Source organism: Mustela nigripes, chromosome 13 (assembly GCF_022355385.1).
Source record: "Mustela nigripes isolate SB6536 chromosome 13, MUSNIG.SB6536, whole genome shotgun sequence".
Taxonomy (NCBI): Eukaryota; Metazoa; Chordata; class Mammalia; order Carnivora; family Mustelidae; genus Mustela; species Mustela nigripes.
The window spans coordinates 111,851,035-111,872,163 of record NC_081569.1 but is presented as its reverse complement, the minus strand read 5'-3'; the positions used below and the strand labels follow the sequence as shown (position 1 = coordinate 111,872,163).

The 21,129-nt window shown below is 32.1% G+C and overlaps 1 protein-coding gene across 17 annotated transcripts in view; it reads right to left on the bottom strand.

Moving 5' to 3' along the window:
* GPHN (gephyrin) overlaps window positions 1–21,129 on the bottom strand; it is a 637,714-nt gene that overhangs the window by 184,175 nt on the left and 432,410 nt on the right. For all 17 annotated transcript variants that reach the window (XM_059373410.1, XM_059373413.1, XM_059373412.1 and 14 more), the window contains one exon: window positions 11,184–11,318. In XM_059373410.1, the coding sequence (XP_059229393.1) occupies window positions 11,184–11,318 (135 nt within the window). The remainder of the gene's footprint in view (window positions 1–11,183; window positions 11,319–21,129) is intronic.

Below are 21,129 nucleotides of genomic sequence, written 5' to 3'. Positions count from 1 at the left end.
AATAATGCATTTCTGAAGAAAAGCAATATGATTATAAACTAAACCAACAAAAGAATAGAGAAGACCAAGGAAAGAGTTGCAAAGGTTAACAAGGAAAAGAGAAGTCAAAATCAGAATCTTGTTAACACGTCACAGATCCACCAACCTACCTCTTCCTGACAAAAAATTTTTAACCTTAGAAAATCCTTCCTATTTAAGGATCTTATTTCTCATGATATATTAACATATGAAATTATTTATTTATAGTTTATTATGGATTTAATTTTGATCTTTAAGTTTCTATAATAGCTTTGATTCCAAAACAATCTATACAAAATTAGACTTTTCAGCAAGTTATTTCCTGCCAGAGTTTACATAATGCAATCCATGTTCTTTTCTTTTCAAATTTCTTATCTCTCTGAAAGAAATTATGAAGCCCATCAATGGTGTGGTATAAAAGTTATTAAGCACTTTGAAATAACTTAAAGTAGTACAGTGTATGTTACTAAGAATTATTTATTATTTGTATGAAACAGAAAACATTTTATTTTAAAACTTCCACTGAAATGTGATATAATTTTCTACCCAGCAAGATTGAGAATTGAATGGTTTAGCCTAGATATTAAAATGCTCTCATATAAATATAGTTATAAAAACAAATAAATAGTTGGCTTTATGAAGATCTGTTATAAATCTGAAAAGCAGGCATTATCTGTCATTATCAGACCCTATTTGAATAACAAAAATTTTTATTTTTCTGGTTTAAAAAATAATATAGATTACAAAATAATTTGCAATTCTATCCCTATGCACTATTGTTTACCTATTTTTTTCTAACCACATATTTTATTTTGAGTTTTCCCCCCATGTCATTAAGTACTCCAAAAGATATGATTTTTTGGGGGTTATATAAATAATTCAAATATGCATGTGTAAATTATTTAACCATAGACATTAAGGTTGGTTCTAATTTTTTATCAATTTGAAAAATGGTATAATAAATAATCTTATATATAAGTCTTTAATGGCTTCTTTGATAGTTTCTACTGGATATATTTATGGCAACTGTGATTGATTAAAATATAAGAAAAATTTTAAGGATATATTATATCCTTACATATATGTTCACTTGAAAGGTCACACAGACTTATATTCCTTCCTACTAGTGTCAATAGGAATAATCAGGTCACTGCTCATTATAGTATGGATGATTATAATTTAAAAATGGTTTTTATTGGGGGTGCCTGGGTGGCTCAGTGGGTTAAAGCCTCTGCTTTCAGCTCAGGTCATGATCCCAGGGTTTTGGGATCAAGCTCCGCGTTGGGCTCTCTGGTCAGCAGGGAGCCTGCTTTCCTTCCTCTCTCTCTGCCTACCTCTCTGCCTACTTGTGATCTCTGTCTTTCAAGTAAATTTAAAAAAAAAAAAAAGGTTTTTATTGGACTGCAAAATTTGTATTGTTTTAAATTTAAAATAGATTTCTAGTGACAGGATGCATGTTTTTTGATAATTTCTTTGCTGAATTTATTTCTTTTTATAAAATGGCTGTTCTTGCTCTTTAGTTATTTTATTTCATTTTTCCCTATGAGCTTAGAAGAGCTCTTTGGATTATAACACTTTATCTGATAGATTTGTTGCAATTTTTTTTTCTCATATCAACTCCTCTCTAAGGTCTTTGAGAGCAGGGCTAAGAAGTCTATCTACTGCTGTATTCCCAGTTACCCAGCATAGTACTTGAGATAATAGTCCCTAAAAAATATTCATTGAATTATATTTCTGAATTAATGTATTGTTTTGTTTTTAATGAAAGGAAAAAGTAGGGACAGCAGGTGATGCTGAAATTTTGGGCAAGAAAATACATGACCAGTTTTAGGATATATACTATTTTACAATAAAGATCTAGAGATTATGTTAGTTTGGGATATGCTCAGTTGAACTCATGTATTGAACTACGTGAGACACAGCAGTTAATTACATGGATTTGAATCATGGCTCTATCTAATCAACTCCAAAATTAGCTGCAAAAATAATGATGGCCCTTTGTTCAGCTGATTTTTGCACAAAACACACCTCCCAAAGCATTAAAAATATATTTATACAAAGCAAAGCTATTAAGCGGAACTGAAAAGTGGTATTCATAATTTCACTATTCCTTGTATTTCTACAATTCTTACTTTCCTCTCTTCCTATAACTTGAATACAACTCCAGTGGAAACCTAGATAAACCAGTATTCCATTTAAAAGAGATGAGCTTGATATGAATGAGAAAGATCTTAAATGAGGTTAGAATGTTTTCAGGTGATGATCTCTACCTCTATGTAGTAGCATGGAATGCAAAAGCTGGGATGAATGGCCTTAATCATTTTATATTAATTAGATACTAATATAATATTAGAGAGAAGGGCTAACTAGAGTGATAATATTTATTCAAGTCAGTGGAGAAACTTATTTAAAAGGAATGATATTATAGGCCTATAAGGGAATTTAGAGGCTGATTAATTTAATACCAGGGTACTACAGAAATAGAAACTGAAGTCTATTAGCTCTCAAAATTTGTAAGTGGCTGACTGGGGCTGATACTCAATATTGAGTGTCTCATAATGCAATACTTCTACATACTCAATGTTGTTACTTTTTCAAACTACTTTGGATCCATAATTTTTAAATGTCTGCTAGTAAATCAGTCAAATACAAATGCTAAACTTGCTTCTTCCATAATATCACTAAACTGAATTAATAGATATGCAAAAATAATCTGTTTTTGGTATTCATATAAATTATAGGAATCAAGGGCCTAAAAGTACTGCATGTACTCTCAGAGGTAGAATTAATACAAGCTGTTAAGTTTAATGTAAAGAAGACTAAAACACTTAACCTCTGGAAGATTATTACACCTTTGTTTTTAAATCTGGGAAATAGGAAATGCCTGAGATATCCAAATAGGGGCTGGCAAAAATACTAGGCTACAACCAAAGAGTAGAATGTCAAACAATAAGTAATAATAACATTGCAGAAGACAATTTTTAAAAATGTAAAGAAGTTCATGACATAGGAAGATGTTCATATCACTAAATGAATAAAGTAGATTAAAATATTATATAGTTTAAGAATAATAGCTAACATTTATTGAGCACTTCCTGTATTTCAAACACTGTGATAAGTTATTTGCTTTTTTAAAATTTAAGCTTTAAAACATTCTGTGAAGCAAACAGTATTATTTTTCATTTAGATTAGATAAATAAGATTATAGAGGTAAAGTAACTTTCTAAAAGCCACACATCTAGAAAGTGATAAAGCTGATATTCCTCACCAGGTTTGTCAGACTCTAGAACCTGAGCTCTTAATTACTGTCTTCCCATTATTATTCATTTATATAAAATATTTAAATTTATAGAAAAAAATAACAGACTAATACAAAGCAAAATTTAGATGTTACTATTTATTAAGGGTAGGCATACAGGAACTCTTTTTTTCTTTTTCTTTTTTTGCTGTAAAATAAGTACATATATTACTTTTTTAAAATAAAAAAATACCATGCTACTTACAGACTATCTAAGCTATAAAACTATTAACTCTAAAGCTAATAATTTCTGGTTAGCTATATCTTTTCAGGCTAATCAAAATTCAGGCTAATCAAAATTCATTTGCAAGTTCAGATTTCAGGATAGCAATTTTCCATTTCACAGTTAAGTTATACTCAGCTTCAATGATGAACATAATTCTGTGAACATTCAATAATTAGAAAAGAATCAGGGGAATTCCATTTTTAATTTCCATAATATATAAAGGCAGAGGGGATACCTAATCAGATAAATGAAGAAACAGAAATTAATGTATAATCCTGCATATTTAGCAGAATGTTGCAGAATAACCATTTAAAATAATTTGTAAATTCAAAATTAATAGCTAAAGTATACTGTAATTATCTAATTCCAGTTTTTCAAAGTAGGAAATGCTTTATCATACTGGGTAATACCTTTCTCATTAGAAAAGGATATAAGAGAACCATCCTTTATTTGAAGCCTCAAAAATCTGTTTTGCTATCAAGCCAGAGTAAATAACAAAACATACATGTTACAGAGGAGAAAGTAAGCAATAATGAACGAGTGAAAATCAGTTATAACTATAGCAGCCAGACATTTAATGAAAATAAAGAAAAGAGCTTGGAGGGTATACAGAATGCTAGGTGAGTATTTATATGTGTCAGTATTAGCCCAATAATGTCAATCTGATTATTTTAGAAAAAGCTAAAAATTTATATTTTTATTTAAATATCTCACCAAGATTAAGTGTTTCAAGCTAATTAAAAAAAAACCAATTATATCCCTAATAAAATGATCTTCCAACAACTATTCTATGACTTAAGAGAGGGCTCTCTGTAGATTTATTAGGAGACAACATCCTGGGTAAAAATCAGTTGGTACCCAAATATAGAAGTAGCATCACATTAGAAATGAGTAGAGTTTCTCAGAAACTACAAGTTCTGGCTATGTGTCTTCAAAAGACTTAAAGTCTTCTTTCATTTTGAATCAGGGAGGAGAAACTCTTCCCTGCCCTAGAACTAATATGGACCACAGAGTTGGGGTGAGTCATTTGTAATGCTTAAGCATGGTACTGGTGGTCATTTACATAAAGGATATAATCTCTGGACTGAGAATACCAACATAACACTGTCTCAGTGGAAGATAAGATTCAGCATACATATTCCGACCTAGGATATTTTCAAGAAACATAAGCCACTTATTTTGTTGCACTAGTGATAATTTAAGTATGGTCCATGGACCCACGAAGGTCCTTGAGACCTTTTCAGGAGCCCAGAGGCCAGATTATTTTTTTATTTTTATTTTTATCTTTTTAAGATTTTATTTATTTATTTGACAGAGAGAGACACTTCGAGAGAGGAAACATAAGCAGGGGAAGTGGAAGAGGGAGAAGCAGGCTTCCCGCTGAGCAGGGAGCCTGAGGCAGGGCTTGAACCCAGGATCCTGGGATAAGGATCTGAGCCCAAGGCAGACACCTAACAACTGAGCCACCCAGGCGCCCCAAGGCCAGATTATTTTAACAATAGTACTAAGACAGTATTTTCCTTTTTCAGCATATTGACATTTGCACTGATGGCACAAAATCAAAACAGTGGATCCAAACAGTATGAATAGTCATATTATTCACTACTATGTACTAATAGTTAAAACAACAACAACAACAACCCAAAACTAACAGTTTAAAAAAAGAAAAGGTAGTTTCACTTAACATTGTCTTTAATGAAACAGTGAATACTAATTTAATTAAAACTTGTCTCTTTAGTGTGACAAAATGGGAAGTATGAATAAAATACTTCTATTGCATACCAAAGGATGATGGTTTTCTCAAGGAAAAGCACTTCTGCAATTGAGGTGGTATAAACAAAACTAACTAGGTTTTGCACAGCATTATTTTCACTTAAATGAATGAAGAATGACAGACAAACTATGATTATCCAGACTTAGATGTTTGGTAGACATTTTCTCAAAAGTGAATGAAATGAACCTGCCATTTTCAGGAAAACAGGATCTATTGCCTTTTTTTTTTTTGCCAAGCATAAAATTCTAGCTTTAAAGCAAAAATGAGAATTGGGGAAAACACGTATCACCATGAGTTTGAGAGCTTCCAATGCTTTTTCAATCAGCGTGGTAGTTATATCAAAGAACATAATTTTTTGGTATAATATAATGAAATATGTCAACATTTGGAAGAACTTATATTTTCTAAGTGACAACAAATATATTTCAAAACCATGCCTGGTTATAAGATTCATTCAAAGTTCAAAATGGACCAAGAAATTTTAATATATCAGAGTGTAGTGTAGTCTGTGAGAGCATTTTAGATTTCATACTTCAACTAACCTTTAATAAACTATCAATTGTAAATTTTTGGTGTAGTGTCAAAAGAATATCCATGACTATATGAAAATGCTAGTCCTTTTTCTTCTAACTACATAACTGTGTGAAGCGGAATTTGTTTTTTTGTTTTTCCATATTCTTCAACCAAAACATATCACAACAGACCAAAGTACAGAAACAGATGTGAGAATCCAGTTGTATTCTATTAAACCAGACATTAAAACATATTTGGGAAATATAAAATAATGCCATCCTTTTCCAACTTTTGTTTTGTTTTGGAAAATATTATTTTCATTACAATGTTGTTTATTTTAGCATATAAAGGCTTTATTACTCTTATTCTGAAGCAAATAACATTAAAAATTTTTTCAGTTTTAATTTTTGGTACAGGAAATATTGCTAGGCGTGACCCACAGGAGTTATTAAGAGTCTTAATTTTCAAGTGGTCCTGAGACCATTAAATTTGAGAATTGCCAAATTTGACCCATAATGTTGAGACTATTATTGTTCAGTACTCCCCAGATGGGGAGTCCAGAGAATGTACTACTGATATCACTAATTCTGTGCTTTCCAAGCATTTTGGCACTTGTGGATTCTGCATATACAACCCATAAATTTCTATGTTATTAATAGTTGAACAGATTTTGATATACCAATGTTGATATAATTTCAGACAAACACAAAAGAAACATATTTAAAGTAATCTTACTGATTTTGTTTAGGCTCTTCAAAATAGTAGAAAATAATCTGCAGGGTCCAGATAGTGTTTAACTCTTTATCCAATTTAAATTCCTCTGCTCAAAGGAAAATAATAGAAACCTAGAGTGAAGTCACAATTCTGCATTTTGTTTGAATTAAGATTAGACATTAGTGTATCAACATACCCTTCATTATTAAGTTATTTCAATATATATAGTTTTTAGTAATATCATAACCTTTAGTTTTAGATAGATTGGATTTATATTTTCTTCCTAAGAAGAAAAAAATAACTTGTTGGTTAGTTTGGGTACAAAATTCTATTCTAATCTTTAAGGTACACAGAATATGTGACTGTAGATTACATTTATTTTTAAAGCCAAACCAGATGCTTAATGAATAAAAAAGATAATTAAATCGGTCTTTAAAAATTATTCCTTATTTTAACAACATCTACTGGGAATAGTGCATTGATTGAAAAGTTTGGATTTTTTTTTCCTTTTGCTCTGGTTTTTTCCTTTTGCTCTGGTCATTATTCTCTACCCCATGCCTCTTGATTTCAAATAGAGATGCTACTGCCTTTTATAACTGAAAAATCAGCATTCATTTAAGTTGTGAGTCATGTTTACTTTATAAGAGAATTTATCTGTTATAGAATTATTCTTTTAGCAAACAATTTTTGGGAGATTATCACTATGTTAGAATGTGAGTCTTCTAGATATTGCCCACTATTATTTAAAAGGAATCTACATACTCTGACTTTCTTGGATAAGCCACTCTTTTACTTAGGCCAATAAAAGATTAAAATTAAAATTAAAATCTGTTCTTAAAAAATATTCACAGTTTCATAAAGCAAGTGGAGTGAAAAATCATTAGTAATTTCAGTCAGATTTTATTTAAAAAAACTGGTATAAAAGAGAAATGACTTTTCCCTCACATATAATAAAATAATATATCATCATTTCAGCACAACAAATAAATATTGTTGGAGATGATACCATTTAATAAAGAATTGTTTAGAAAAGTTGGTTGTCTTCATTAGATTGCATATTAAAAAGGAAATCCAAATGGTATATTTTATAGATCCTGTTCCCCCCATAGCTGATAATCTTAAACAGTAAAAGGACAATCTATGATATTATATTATAGTAAACATATAAATGTGATGTTGAATATTATAAACAAAATAATGTTTAATATTATAGTCGTTGACTTAAAAAAATAGATGCACAAAGGTAAATGAATAAGAAATCTTTTAGCTTAAATACAGCCCAGTTGATAAAAAGCTACAGAGGGAAAGTGCTTCTGGTGATTATTTCCAGAATATTCTGTACTCTTGGTGATAAATTATGGCATTTATAGGTCATTATAATTTGTAGCTGCCTATTTTGTCTGTTTGTAATAGAAAGAACAATGTCTACTGCTCACCACTGCTTTCCCAGCACTGGCAGAGAGAGGTAAGGACTGCCTTTCTTTATAATCATGAAGTTCAGAAAATTTGAGCAACTTCCTTAAGTTAGTGTGGTTATTAAGCAGAGAAGCCAACATCTGAATCCATGTCTCCTATTATCAAGTGTTCTTTCTACTGATGATCATTCAAAACCATATTGTATTTCCGTTGTAAAGAAAATATATTTGCATATATATTTCTTCACATGATAAACTGCATGTCTAATCTGAAATGTAGAAGAGGATTTCTACGGGGTTTATAGGTACTAAATTATAAATATCAGCACCAAGATGCAGTAACAGTAACAATGTCAAACTCGTTAGTGTTACAATAATTTTATGCTGGATATAATCCTGGAATGTCTCATATGTATCTCAGATTGAATACATTCAAAACCATAATGTATTAGCTCCTTTCTCTTACCCTCAAAATGAGTTTCTTCTCGTATTATTCCTTAACATAGTTAATAACATCACCCTTTACCCATATCTCAAATTAGAAGCCTGGCATTTGGACTTTCCTGCCCTAAATTTTTATGCTATAAAATAAAAATAAACAATTCACCTAGAATAGATTTAAGTGCTAAAACCTATGGTCCTTGCAATCTGATGCAGTAGGCAAAGGCAAAAAAAAAAAAATATTAAAATAAAAGTGAAGTAATATCTGAAGTTGGATTATGAAGTTACTGGATTAGGCTTTCATGTAGTAATGAAATTTTAGTCTGAGAGTTCTTGACTGGTGATAATTGGCTTGTGACAACTGTGTTTAAAGTGGTCATTACTAAAAAAATGATACAAAAATAAAGCGGTCATTATTGCTGAATATAATTATCAAAACTTCCATCCAACACAAAGCTTTTGTTTTGCTTTTATTCATCCTTCATATCTCAGGTGAAGTGTTCTCTGATCATCCTATCTAAGTAATGTTTTCCTCCTATTTTCTATCAGTATAACTTTTTCATTTCTGCTTAGCATAAATTTCGATTTAAAACTGTTATGGTGAAATTATAATTATTAGAATGATTTGTTTACCTACCTATTTATTTTAATAAACCATCAACTATACTGTAAACTCCAAGGTCAGAGATTATATCTGTCACTGTTATAGAAACACATATTATAGTATCTAGTTTAGATTTAATTAAGCAGTCTTATAATTTGAGACTTTCAATAGATTAATTTGACTTTCTTCACTTCCTCTAAAAAAAAAATCAATATTCAAACTAGTTTTTTATTATATTAGTATTCTGGTTCAGCCTTGGAAGTTTAATTTTAAAAGTACACTGAAGTGCTAATTTTATATTTTAGGTATATATTCTAGGTAAAAATTATCTAGAAGGAAAAGAACCTTATTCCTAGGTAAAAATACAGAAAAAAAAAACCTAGAAAAAAAAAGATACCAAAATACACTGCTTTATTTGAATTCATTGTTATTTTGAACATCTAAGTGATAACTAAGGAAAAAATATTAAGACAAGCTATCTGTTCTCTTTAAGTTTTGTAATGAGCAAATTAACTTAATAGGTGTTAATATTTTTATTTTTATGATTTCACTTTAGTAAATTTGGAATGCCAAGTTATTTTAGGATAGCATTTAGTATTTCTTTTATAATTGTGATATAATTACAAAGTTTTAAAAAGGCTCAAGAACTACTATGTTTAATTAAATTTAGCATAGATATTTATGTTCATGGTATATTATTAAGGAAAAGAATACTGTATCTTGAATAGTCCCATTTTCCCAACATTTAGATCTTAATATTTGGTGAATGACTAAACATTTATAGTGGACTAAACTTTTAGCTTTATTTTCCAGACTTCAGAAATGAGTATGGCTTGTTCAGTTGGGATTTAATGTAAACAATAAATTCTTTTGTTTTAAAAATTCAAAAGACATGAATAAGATTCTTCTAACCAATTCAAGTCTTAGAACTCCATGTTTTCATTCAGTTGAAGATGCACCTGAATGGCATTAACATATATTTTATGCCTAGAATGTTCTTATAGTTTTTCTTCATTGAAGACTTAGAACCATAATTCTTTAAACTATATTGGTTATATTTGACACAAATCTAAAAGCGATGATATACAACAGTAACACTGTGAGGACTCTGCTGAGAAGGTTGTACCATGGTATGCAAAAGCAACTGCACTACATATATGAAGAACTGCTTGAGATTACTTTTAAGTTAAGTCCAGTTATAACATTCTTAAAACTCATGAAAAAGTTGGATTTAACGAAGATAGTTATATAAGTTGTAAATCTGATGACAGAGAAGTAGCCACAGTTTGAAAAGTTACCTATAGATCCCTTGAATAAATTTAGTGTACAGCTGATATCTAATACCATATCTTGTTAAATAAGAAGGAATGTCACTGTTAATCTTTTTCATGTTAATATTGGATCCATCATAAAGAAAACTTGAAAACACAAATGACTAACTTAACCAGGAAAGGGACATTACAAAAGAAAGAAGTTACAGCCACAATTATATCTGCTACTTAATTTATCATACGTCAAGATGTGAGGCAGCAAATAAATGTCTAATCCTCTTTAACTCCCACACATGATTCAGTACTTGAGAAAAATTATAAGAAATAAATACTAAAAAATTTCCTTCCTCCCCCAAAGGTTGGCATTAAAACTTTCCTTCTAATCAATTTAGATTTGTTTCCAAATATTAGGCAGCAACATTCCAAGTTGATTATGTTTGAAAAAATTTGGAATGATACTAGAGCAGGGAGCTACCCCAGCCTGGACAAGCTAAAAAAAAAAAAAAAAAAAAAAAAAAAAATTTCTTTTGGTGACATTTTTTTATTTTGTTAATCTTACTTTTTATCAGCCAGAAATGCATTCATCCTTTGCATAAACAAATAACTTTACATCTATACTGATGAGTATGCTAAAAAATAACAAGTCTAAAACAAAGAAACAGGAGCTACAGAAAATACCTGTAGCTGTGATGTAGGAGTAGACATTTTACATGAAATTTCTATTGTCTTACTGTTGGCCTAATTTGAGAATCTGTGAAACGGTAAGTGGTAATTATCTTATAGTCCGTTCATTTTTTCATTGCATTATCTTGCATGCAATCCAACCTTGACAAGTAGAGGGAAATATTGGTTAAACTTCCCAGACTCGTATAGTAGGACAAGTTTAAGGTGCCAAGGAACTGTACCTACTTTTGGTGTTGGGCAGGAAGCTGTAGAAAGGCGAGATGTAGCCTGAGCACGAGGCGATTCTGAAGGAGTAGTGCTGAGGGAAGCAGTGTCTCGTGGGAGCACCTGAACGCCACGAGATATGATGGAGTCTGGAATCTGAACAAGAAAAACAAGGACAGTTTAATGTTCTGAAAATATCAACAATATTAAAATCTACTTTCTTTCTTTCTTTCTTTCTTTCTTTATTTTTGGGGGGCATTCTTTGCTGAGTAGCTCTCATATATTTGGTCTCACTCACTGTTAAGTATAAATGCATCCAACAATTTGGGATAGGAGAGAAAACTTCAGTTTTAAAATACTTCCTCTTGCCAAATAGTATTTCATGACACTTTTTTATGAGAGGCAGTCTAGCATTGTAGTTAAGGAGTTAAGTGCTGGGGCACCTGGGTGGCTCAGTGGATTAAAGCCTCTGCCTTCCACTCAGGTCATGATCCCAGGTTCCTGGAATCGAGCCCCGCATTGGGCTCTCTGCTTAGCAGGGAGCCTGCTTCCCCCTCTCTCTGCCTCTCTGGCTACTTGTGATCTTTGTCTGTCAAATAAATAAATAAAATCTTAAAAAAAAAAAAAAAGCGAAGTATTCAGCATTCATGTACTGGCTCTGCCATTTAATACTTACTTAAATCCAAGATTCATTGTTTATGTATAACACCCAGAGCTCCATGCAATACATGACCTCCTTAATAACCACCACCAGGCTCACCCCCCCACCCCCCTCTAAAACCCTCAGTTTGTTTCTTGGAGTCCACAGTCTCTCATGGTTCATCTCCCCCTCTAATTCACTTTTCCTTTCCTTCAAAAACTAATGATATATTTTATGGTGACTAACATAACACAGTAAAAAAGAGAAAAATTTAATTTCTAGATATTTTCCATTTTCCTTTCAGATTCTCCACTCTTCATCCTCTTGACTCTAAGTTGACTTGTACAGATAGAATCAACAGGCTACTCTGTGCTCTCTAGTTTCTAGTTGGGCTCAACCAGTGCCAGGAAACTGAAAGGTTAGAAGAGAGTAGGGTCTGATCTTTATTCTCCTGGCTCCTTCTCTACCAGGTTACCACAGGTTGGCTAAGTCACAGCTCCCGGTCAGGTTGGCTCAGTCAGAACCCCTGGTCACCTGATGGGCTTGCAGCTCTTTTCTGGATTTCAGTAGCAGTTCCCTCCCTTTGCCCCATTAGGACTAGGGATACTGATGATTCCCAGTATTACTAGTCCCACGGCACTGCATTGTGTCTTGCTGTTTTCTCTAAAATCTGCCCAAACCTTTGTAAACACTTTAGTTCCTTATTAAAACTCTTCTTAATTATCCATTTAACTATGCTATGACTTCTTTGAGGACCCTGATGGTTCTGCTTTTTAAATCACCATTTCCTTTACCTAAAAAAAAAAAAAATTAAGATAACAATAGCATCTACCTCACTGGATTACTGTTGAGGATTAAATAAGATGATGCATATAAACTATCTAGCACTACAAAGTATTAAATACTCAATAAATATTGACTATTACTACTGATATTATTATATTATACCTATCAACATGGTAAAAATCGACATAATTGAGTATCACTATTCTAAAAATATATGAACATAAGGACTAATAATGTGATTATTAATTTAAAAAATTATTATTTATGTTGATTATAAAATTATTATTTCAGGATATGTATAATTTAGTTCTTGTTCTGGGCTAATACTAATGGGTTTAGGTTTTCTAATCTCAAAATGAGAATCTGACCACTTTTAAGTTTTGAACACAGAGGGGACACACACAGGAGGGATAAAAAGATAAACAATTAAAATTCAACTGTAAATATCACTTACTATGTGAAAACAAGGAAGCAGCAACCAGACTTTATGACTAGAAAGGTGCTCTTGGTCTCAGGTATCATCTGTTTTCTCACAAATTTTCATAGAAGCTCTTTTATTTTGTTTCCATAACAATATCCTCATTATCAATGGTATTGTTACCATTTTATGGCCTAACAATTTATGTAACTTATAAGTAGTATTACCATACTTAGGGTAAATAGCAGTGGGAATTCTGAGAAGAAAAACTGCTCACCTGCTAGCACATTTGAGTACTGAATTGAGATAAATCATGTAAAGAAATGGAGGTAGATAGTCTAATTTAAAAGAGCCACATGTTGCCATTAATGTCTAGTTAAAAAAAAAAAAAGGCCATGTATTGGGAAAAAAAGTCAAAGAAAGCTCCTATTATACTTCACGTGACACCATGCCCCTCTAGTTCATAGCAATTTCCACAGTTATACTACATTTATATGTGTGATAGTTTGATCAACATCTATCTCCCATACTAGAATGCTGTCATGATGAAACCATGCTTTTGCTAGTATTTTATGTCCAATACCCAAGAAAGCACACGCACAAAGTAGTATGTATGTATGATATATAGATTTTCAGACTTGCAAACATGTACATATACTACCCATTTTTCTCTCTGTGTATGAATGTAAACAGGAGAGCAGGATATTTCAGGGGAAAGATAAGCTTAAATTTGAAGTACATTCTTTGAGGCTAATAGTTGGAGATACCCAATGAGCAATTAGAAATATGAGCCTGGAGCACAGGAAAAATTTATGGATTGGATATTTACTTTGGGAATTATCAATGGAAGTGAATGTTTCAGTCATGCAGTGTCTCAGATCATTCAAGAACAGTATGTATAGGAACAAAAGATGATGGTTGATAATTCTAGGTGAGCTCCATATTACAGGCTTAAAAGAAGAAAAAATTAAGGGGAAAAACAATCTGTAAATGAAAAAACAGTACATCCTATTTTTGCTATGTTGAACAATCAGGATTTAAATCTATCACACTGGATCAATTATTAAATAGCATATCTTTTCACTTTCAAAAGTACTTCACTTTGGAAGATAAATTATTTAGTTTTCATATATTTAAGAAACTGTTAGACACAAAAGAGGAAAATCAAGACAGAGTGAACATAAGGGAAGGGAAAAGAGAAGAAACTTTCAAGGAGATGTTATAAAATATCAACTATGGAGAGAGGATAAGTAGGGTGAGACTTGAAAAAAAGGCATTGAGAACTGAAAAGACTCCACCAAAAAAACTGCTAGAATTCAGTAAAGTTGCAGGAATAAAATGAATGTACAGAAATCTGTTGCATTTCTACACACCAAAAAGAAGCAGCAGAAAGAGAAATGAAGGACTCAATCCCATTTGTAATTGTACCCCAAACAATAAGATACCTAGTATTAAGATGAACCAAAGAAATGAAAGACATGTACTCTGAAAACTATAAAACATTGGTGAAGAAAACTGAAGATAACACAAACAAATGGAAAAACATTCCCTGCTCATGGATTGGAAGAACAAATATTACTAACATGTCTATACAATCCAAAGCAATCTACACATCCAATGCAATCCCTATCAAATTACTAACAATATTTTTCACAGAGCTACAACAATGAATCCTAAAATTTGGGGCACCTGGGTGGCTCAGAGGGTTAAGCATCTACCTTTGGCTCAGGTCATGGTCCCAGGGTCCTCAGATTGAGCCCCATATCGGGCTCTCTGCTCAGTGAGGAGCCTGTTTCTCTCTCTCTCTGCCTGCCTCTCTGCCTATCTGTGATTTCTTTCTGTCAAATAAATAAATAAATGAAGTCTTAAAAAAATCCTAAAATTTATATGGAACCATAAAAGACCCCAAATAGCCAAAGCAACCTAGAAAAGGCAAAGCAAAGCTGGAGGCCACACAATTCAAGACTTCAAGTTATATCACAAAGTTATAGTGACCAAAACTGTATGGTACTGGCAAAGAAATAGATACATAGATAAAAGGAACAGAATAGAAAACCCAGAAATGAATTCATATCTATATGGTCAATTAGTCTTCAACAAAGCAGGAAAGACTATCCAATGGGAAAAAGAGAGCCTCTTCAACAAATAGTGTTGGGAAAGCTGGAGAGCAATATGAAAAACAATGAAGCATAAACAATGAATTCTAGAACACTGAAAATAAATAAAAATAAATAAATAAACAAAAATTAAAAAAAAAGAAAAACAATGAAACTGTACTAATTTCTTACTCCATACAAAAAAATAAACTTAAAATGGACTAAAGACCTAAATGTGAGACTTGAAACCATAAAAATCCTGGAAGAGAACACAGGCAGTAACCGTTTTGACATCAGCGGTAGCAACTTCTTTCTAGATATGATTCCAAAGCAAGGGAAATAAAAGCAAAAATAAACCACTGGGACCTCATTAAAAAAAAAAAAAAAGTTTCTGAATAGTGAAGGAAACAACAAACAAACCAAAATGGCAACCTACAGAATGCAGATGTTTGCAAATGACATATCTGACAAAGGGTTAGTATCCCAAAACTATAAAGAATGTATAAAACTCAACACCCCAAGAACAAATAATGCAATTAAAAATGGGCAAAGACATGAATAGACATTTTTCCAAAGAAGATATGCAGATGGACAACAGACACATGAAAAGATATTCCACTTCATCAGGGAAATGCAAATCAAAACCACAATGAGATATCACCTCACACCTCTCAGAAGAGCTAAAATCATCAAAAAGAAACAACAGGTGTTGGCGAGGATGTAGAGGGATGGAAATCCTCTTACACTGTCAGTGAGAATGAAAATTGGTACAGCGATTCTGGGAAATGGTATGGTGGTCCCTCAAAAAGTTAAAAATAGAACTACTCTACAATATAACAATTGCAGTACTAGGTATTTAGCCAAAGAATACAAAAATACTAAAAGGCTTACATGTACCCTGATGTTTATAACAGCATTATCTACAACAGTCTAATTATAGAAGTAGTCCAATGTCCATCAATTGATGAATGGATAAAAAAGGTGTGGTACACACACACACACACAATGGAATATTACTTAGCCATAAAAAAGAATGAAATCTTGCCATTTGCAATGATGTGGATGAAGACAGATAGTATTATGCTAAGTGAAATAAGTCAGAGAAAGACAAATACCATACGATTTCACTCATATGTGAAATTTAAGAAACAAATCAAATGAGCAAAGGGGGAAAAAAAAGAGATGGAGGCTAACCATGAAACAGACTCTTAATTATAGAGAACATACTGATGGTTAACAGATGGAGGTTAAGTGGGCAGACGGATGGGTAAAATATCTGATGGGGATTAAGTAGTGTACTTGCTGTGATGAGCACTGGATATTGTATGGAACTACTGAATTACTATATTGTACATCTCAAACTAATATTACACTGCATGTTAATCAACTAGAATTTAAATAAAAATCTTCAAAAAAGCCATTTGATCTGGCAATTAAAGAAGTTACTAGTAGAGTAAAAAGGGCAGAAGTGAGTTGAGGAAGTGAGTGGGATGATAAAGCAGGGTAATTAGTAAGAAAAGAAGGGAGTCATTCACTATTTTTCCTTCCTTTGGCCCTTGAAGTGAAGACCTATTAATGAGAAAAATGGGGAAATATAAGTGGGAAAAAGAAGTTTAGGAGAGTTATCAATATTGGATATATGCATTGGTGAATAAACAGGGAGGATAACTAAAGATTAGGGGAAAGAATTATCAACAATGTGGATCCAGTTAATATTGGCAACCATAAATTTGCAACTTCATTAAGTAGCCTAGGAATAAAAATTTTCCACCTTTTCAAAAAATAAACTTACACAAAAGATGAAGACTTAGAAATTCTTTGCAAATATATGGTTGTGAAAGCTGCTGAAATAGATGAGATCCTAAAGGTACATATAGATAAAATTTAACAAGCCATAAAAAGGGAAAAAGAACAAGATGGAGGTAGTTAATAGTTGTCTGAGAGACAGCTATTTCATTATTTGATGAAGATAGATACCTGATGACAAAAGGTAAAAAAAAAAAAAAAAAAAATTGGAGGTAAGGAAATGGAGGCAGTGAAAATGGATTACTCAGCTGATGGGCATTTGTACTGTTTCTATTTTCTGGGGATACTATAAACAATGTTACTATGGACATTCTAGTATTATCATGTGTCCTACATGCATTAATTTTAGGATATATATATATATATATATATATATATATTTATTCAGGAACAGACAGAATTGCAGGTTATTGTGTAGCCATACCCTTTTACAGATTTCCAAATTGGTTAAGCCAATTTATATGTCTGTCAAAAGAAAATGGTGATAGTTCTTCTTACTCTAAAACACATCTCTATCTAATATTGTCAATATAAGCAATTTTTAAATGTCTGATAGTAGTAATTTGTTTTAATGTTTCTTTCCCCAACTGCTAAAGAGAAAAAGCATATTTTATATGTTTATCAGGCATTTAGATGTTCTTTTTTTTTTTTTTTAATAAAGCCCCTGTTTAAATCTTTTTGGCCAAATTTTCCCTTATTGGGTTGTCCTCTTTTTACTGAATTGTTATTTTTTAGAACATATTCTGGATATCTAGTCCTTTATCAGTTTTATATGGTGAAAACATCTATTCCTCTTCTGTAGCTTACTGTCTTACTTAATCATGTCTTATGGCTAAAAGAATATTTTAATTTAGTTAAATCTATCAATATTTTCCTTTATAGTTAGTGGGTTTTGTATCTTAAGAGGAATCCAATGGAAGTGGCACAGAAAGAATTGCCAAAAGTCGATCACTCCAAGAAAGAGGTAACTAAACTAGCAAAAATGGTCAGAGTCAACTTTACCAGAAATCTATAAACCAAAAATTTATAGCAACCAGGTGAATGCTTAATCAAGAACAAACAAACAAAAAACAAAAAACAAAAACAAAAGCAAATAAAAAAACCCAACCCAAAACAACTATTCCTCCACCAAACAACTCAGTGGCACACTTGAAGACACAGCCCACATTCCTGATAAGCATTCTTAGTACTGGAGGGAGAACAAACCTTATTCTCAAGAATTGCAGTTCTTTGTTTCAATATGTTCAGTGGCTTAATGAAGGACACATAGGGTTTGCTTTTATTTCCCCTAACCTGGAACTTTCCTTGGGCTTCTGCAGCTAACCAGAAGGTGGTATTATTCTAAAATATAAAGGCAAATATATTAGCTACTGCTCTCTGGGCATGGGATGACAGTTGGGATAAAGAGTAGATTTACTTGGAAACTTGGAAGGAAAGGCTATGTAATAAAATGCTTTCAGGCATAGGGACTTTGAAAAGTCTATTCCTGGGAATCTAAAGGTTCATGTTTATGCTCAGGGTTAGCCACATCCTCAGAAGACTTTACCTAATCTTTCAACTCTTGCTGAACTTCAGAGTCTGCAAAAGCAGGAAGTGAGGGCTAAGAGCTGTAAACTGGCTCAGTGTCAAAGGTATGCCCTGATACATACAAAGAGTCCAAGTACAAAGAATAAGAGATGTTCTTTTTCTGTACACTTGTACAGAAAATGTACATTATTTTCCTCATTAAGGAAATCTCTGTTGAATCACTAGCTGACCACATAGCTAATGGAACAGAGACTTCAGTAACCAATAATTAATAACAGCCCTGACAACAAAAGTTAGCCAACAAATCAAAAACAGTAATTATGACAAAGAGCAAAATAAATCACTCCAGGGAGGGAGAAGAATCTAAGTTCCAGAGTTTCCCTTATAATATTCAATATGTCCAGTTTGCAACAAAAATTATAAGCTATGCAAAGAAGTAAGAAAGTGTGGCCCATATATAGAAAAAAAAAAGAGCTATAAATAGAAACTATTTCTGAGAAAGCTCAGACACTAGGCTGACTACTGAAAATCTTTAAATCAACTATTTATTTTTTCAAGATTATTTTAGCTACTTGGGGTCTTTTGTGGGTCCCTATAAATTTTAGGATTGTTTACCCAAGGATACAAAAATACTGATTTGAAGGGACAGATGCACCCCAATAGCAGCCTTATCAACAAGAGCCAAATTATGGAAAGAGTCCAAATGTCCATCAGTGGATGAAAGGATAAAGATGTGGTACATATACAATGGAATACTACTCAAGACATCTGAAAGAAAGAAATCTTGCCATTTGCAACAATGTGGATGGAGCTACAGTATACTATGCTAAGCAAAATAGGTCAATGAGAAAAAGAGAAATACCATATGATTTTACTCATATGTAGAATTTAAGAAACAAAGCAGATGAACATAAGGGAAGGGAAAAGAAAGGGAAATAAATAAAAAGAGACTCTTAACTATAGAGATCAATCTGAGGGTTGATGGAAGGAGATGGGTAGAGGATGGGCTTAATGGATGATGGGTATTAAGGAGGGCACTTGTTGTGATGAGCACTGGGTATTATATGTAAGTGATAAATTACCAAATTTTACTCCTGAAATCAATATTAATTTATATGTTAATTAGAATTTAAACAAAAACTTAAAATGAAAAAAAAAATCAACTATTTAAAATATTTTGAAAGAGCCAAAGAAAATGATGGACAAAGAACTAAACAAAGCACAAGAAAGATGTCTCACCAATGAGGAACAGCATAAAGAGATAGAAATAATAAAAAGGAAACAAATGGAAATTCTAAAGTTGAAAAGATAGCTGACTCTTGAACAATGCAGGGGTTAAGGATGCCAACCCTCTGTGCAGTCAAAAAATCTGTGTATAACTTTTGACTCCCTAAAATGTAACTTCTAATAACCTACTGTTGATTGGAAGCTTTACCAATAAGCAGTCGACTAACATATATTTCATATATGTATTAGATATTGTATTCTTAAAATAAAGTAAGCTAAAGAGAAAATGTTATTAAGAAAATCATAAGGAGGGGCGCCTGGGTGGCTCAGTGGGTTAAGCCGCTGCCTTCGGCTCAGGTCATGATCTCGGGGTCCCGGGATCGAGTCCCGCATCGGGCTTTCTCTGCTCAGCAGGAAGCCTGCTTCCTCCTCTCTCTCTCTGCCGACTTGTGATTTCTGTCAAAATAAATAAATAAAATCTTAAAAAAAAAAAAAGAAAATCATAAGGAAAAAGAAGCTAAAAAAAGGAAATCATAAGTAAACTACATTTACAGTACTATACTATGTCTATTGAAAAAAATGCACATATAAGTGGACCCACACAGTTCAAACCTGTGTTGTTTGAGGTTAAACCATAAAACTAAAATAAAAAATTCTCTAGATGGATTCAGCAGCATATTTGAGCAAGCAGAAGAAAGGATTAGTGACTTAAAGATGTATCAATTGATAATAACCAATCTGAGCAGAAAGAAAAAAAGAATGAAGAAAAATGAGAACTTCAGAAAACTATGGGAGTACACTAATATATGCACCAAATTATCCATAATGGGAGTCCCAAAAGGAGAGGAGAGACAGAGTTAGAGAAAATATTGACTGAAAAATTTCCAGATATGATGAAAGACATAAATCTACATGTCCAAGAAGTTCAACAATTCCAAGTTAGATAAAGATCTAAACCAAGACACACTATAATAAACTGTTGAAAGACAAAGAATTCTAAAAGCAGCAAGAGATAAGCAACCTATATGAGAGAGCCTCAATAAGATTAACAGCTGATTTTTAAAGCAGAAACAATAGATGCAAATAGGTAGGAAAATAACCTGTTCAAAATGCTGGAAGAAAATGATCTGTCAACCAGAAATTTTGTATCTGGCAAAACCATGATTCAAAAATGAAAAGGAAATAAAAGTATTTTCAGATAAACAAAAGTTAAAAGTTCAATACTAACAGACCTTCCTTCCCTAGACAAAATGTTAAGAATCCTTCAGGATGAAATGAAAGGACACTACACGGTAATTTGGAATTCACATGAAGAAATAACACTGGTGCTCAAAATAGGTAGATATAAAAGTAATATATATTTTGGCTTGTAAATCAATACAGTTAAAAAGAAAACTATATAAAATAATAATTATAAATCTGTATTGGTAAGCACACAAAGTATAAATATGTATTTTGTGAAAATAA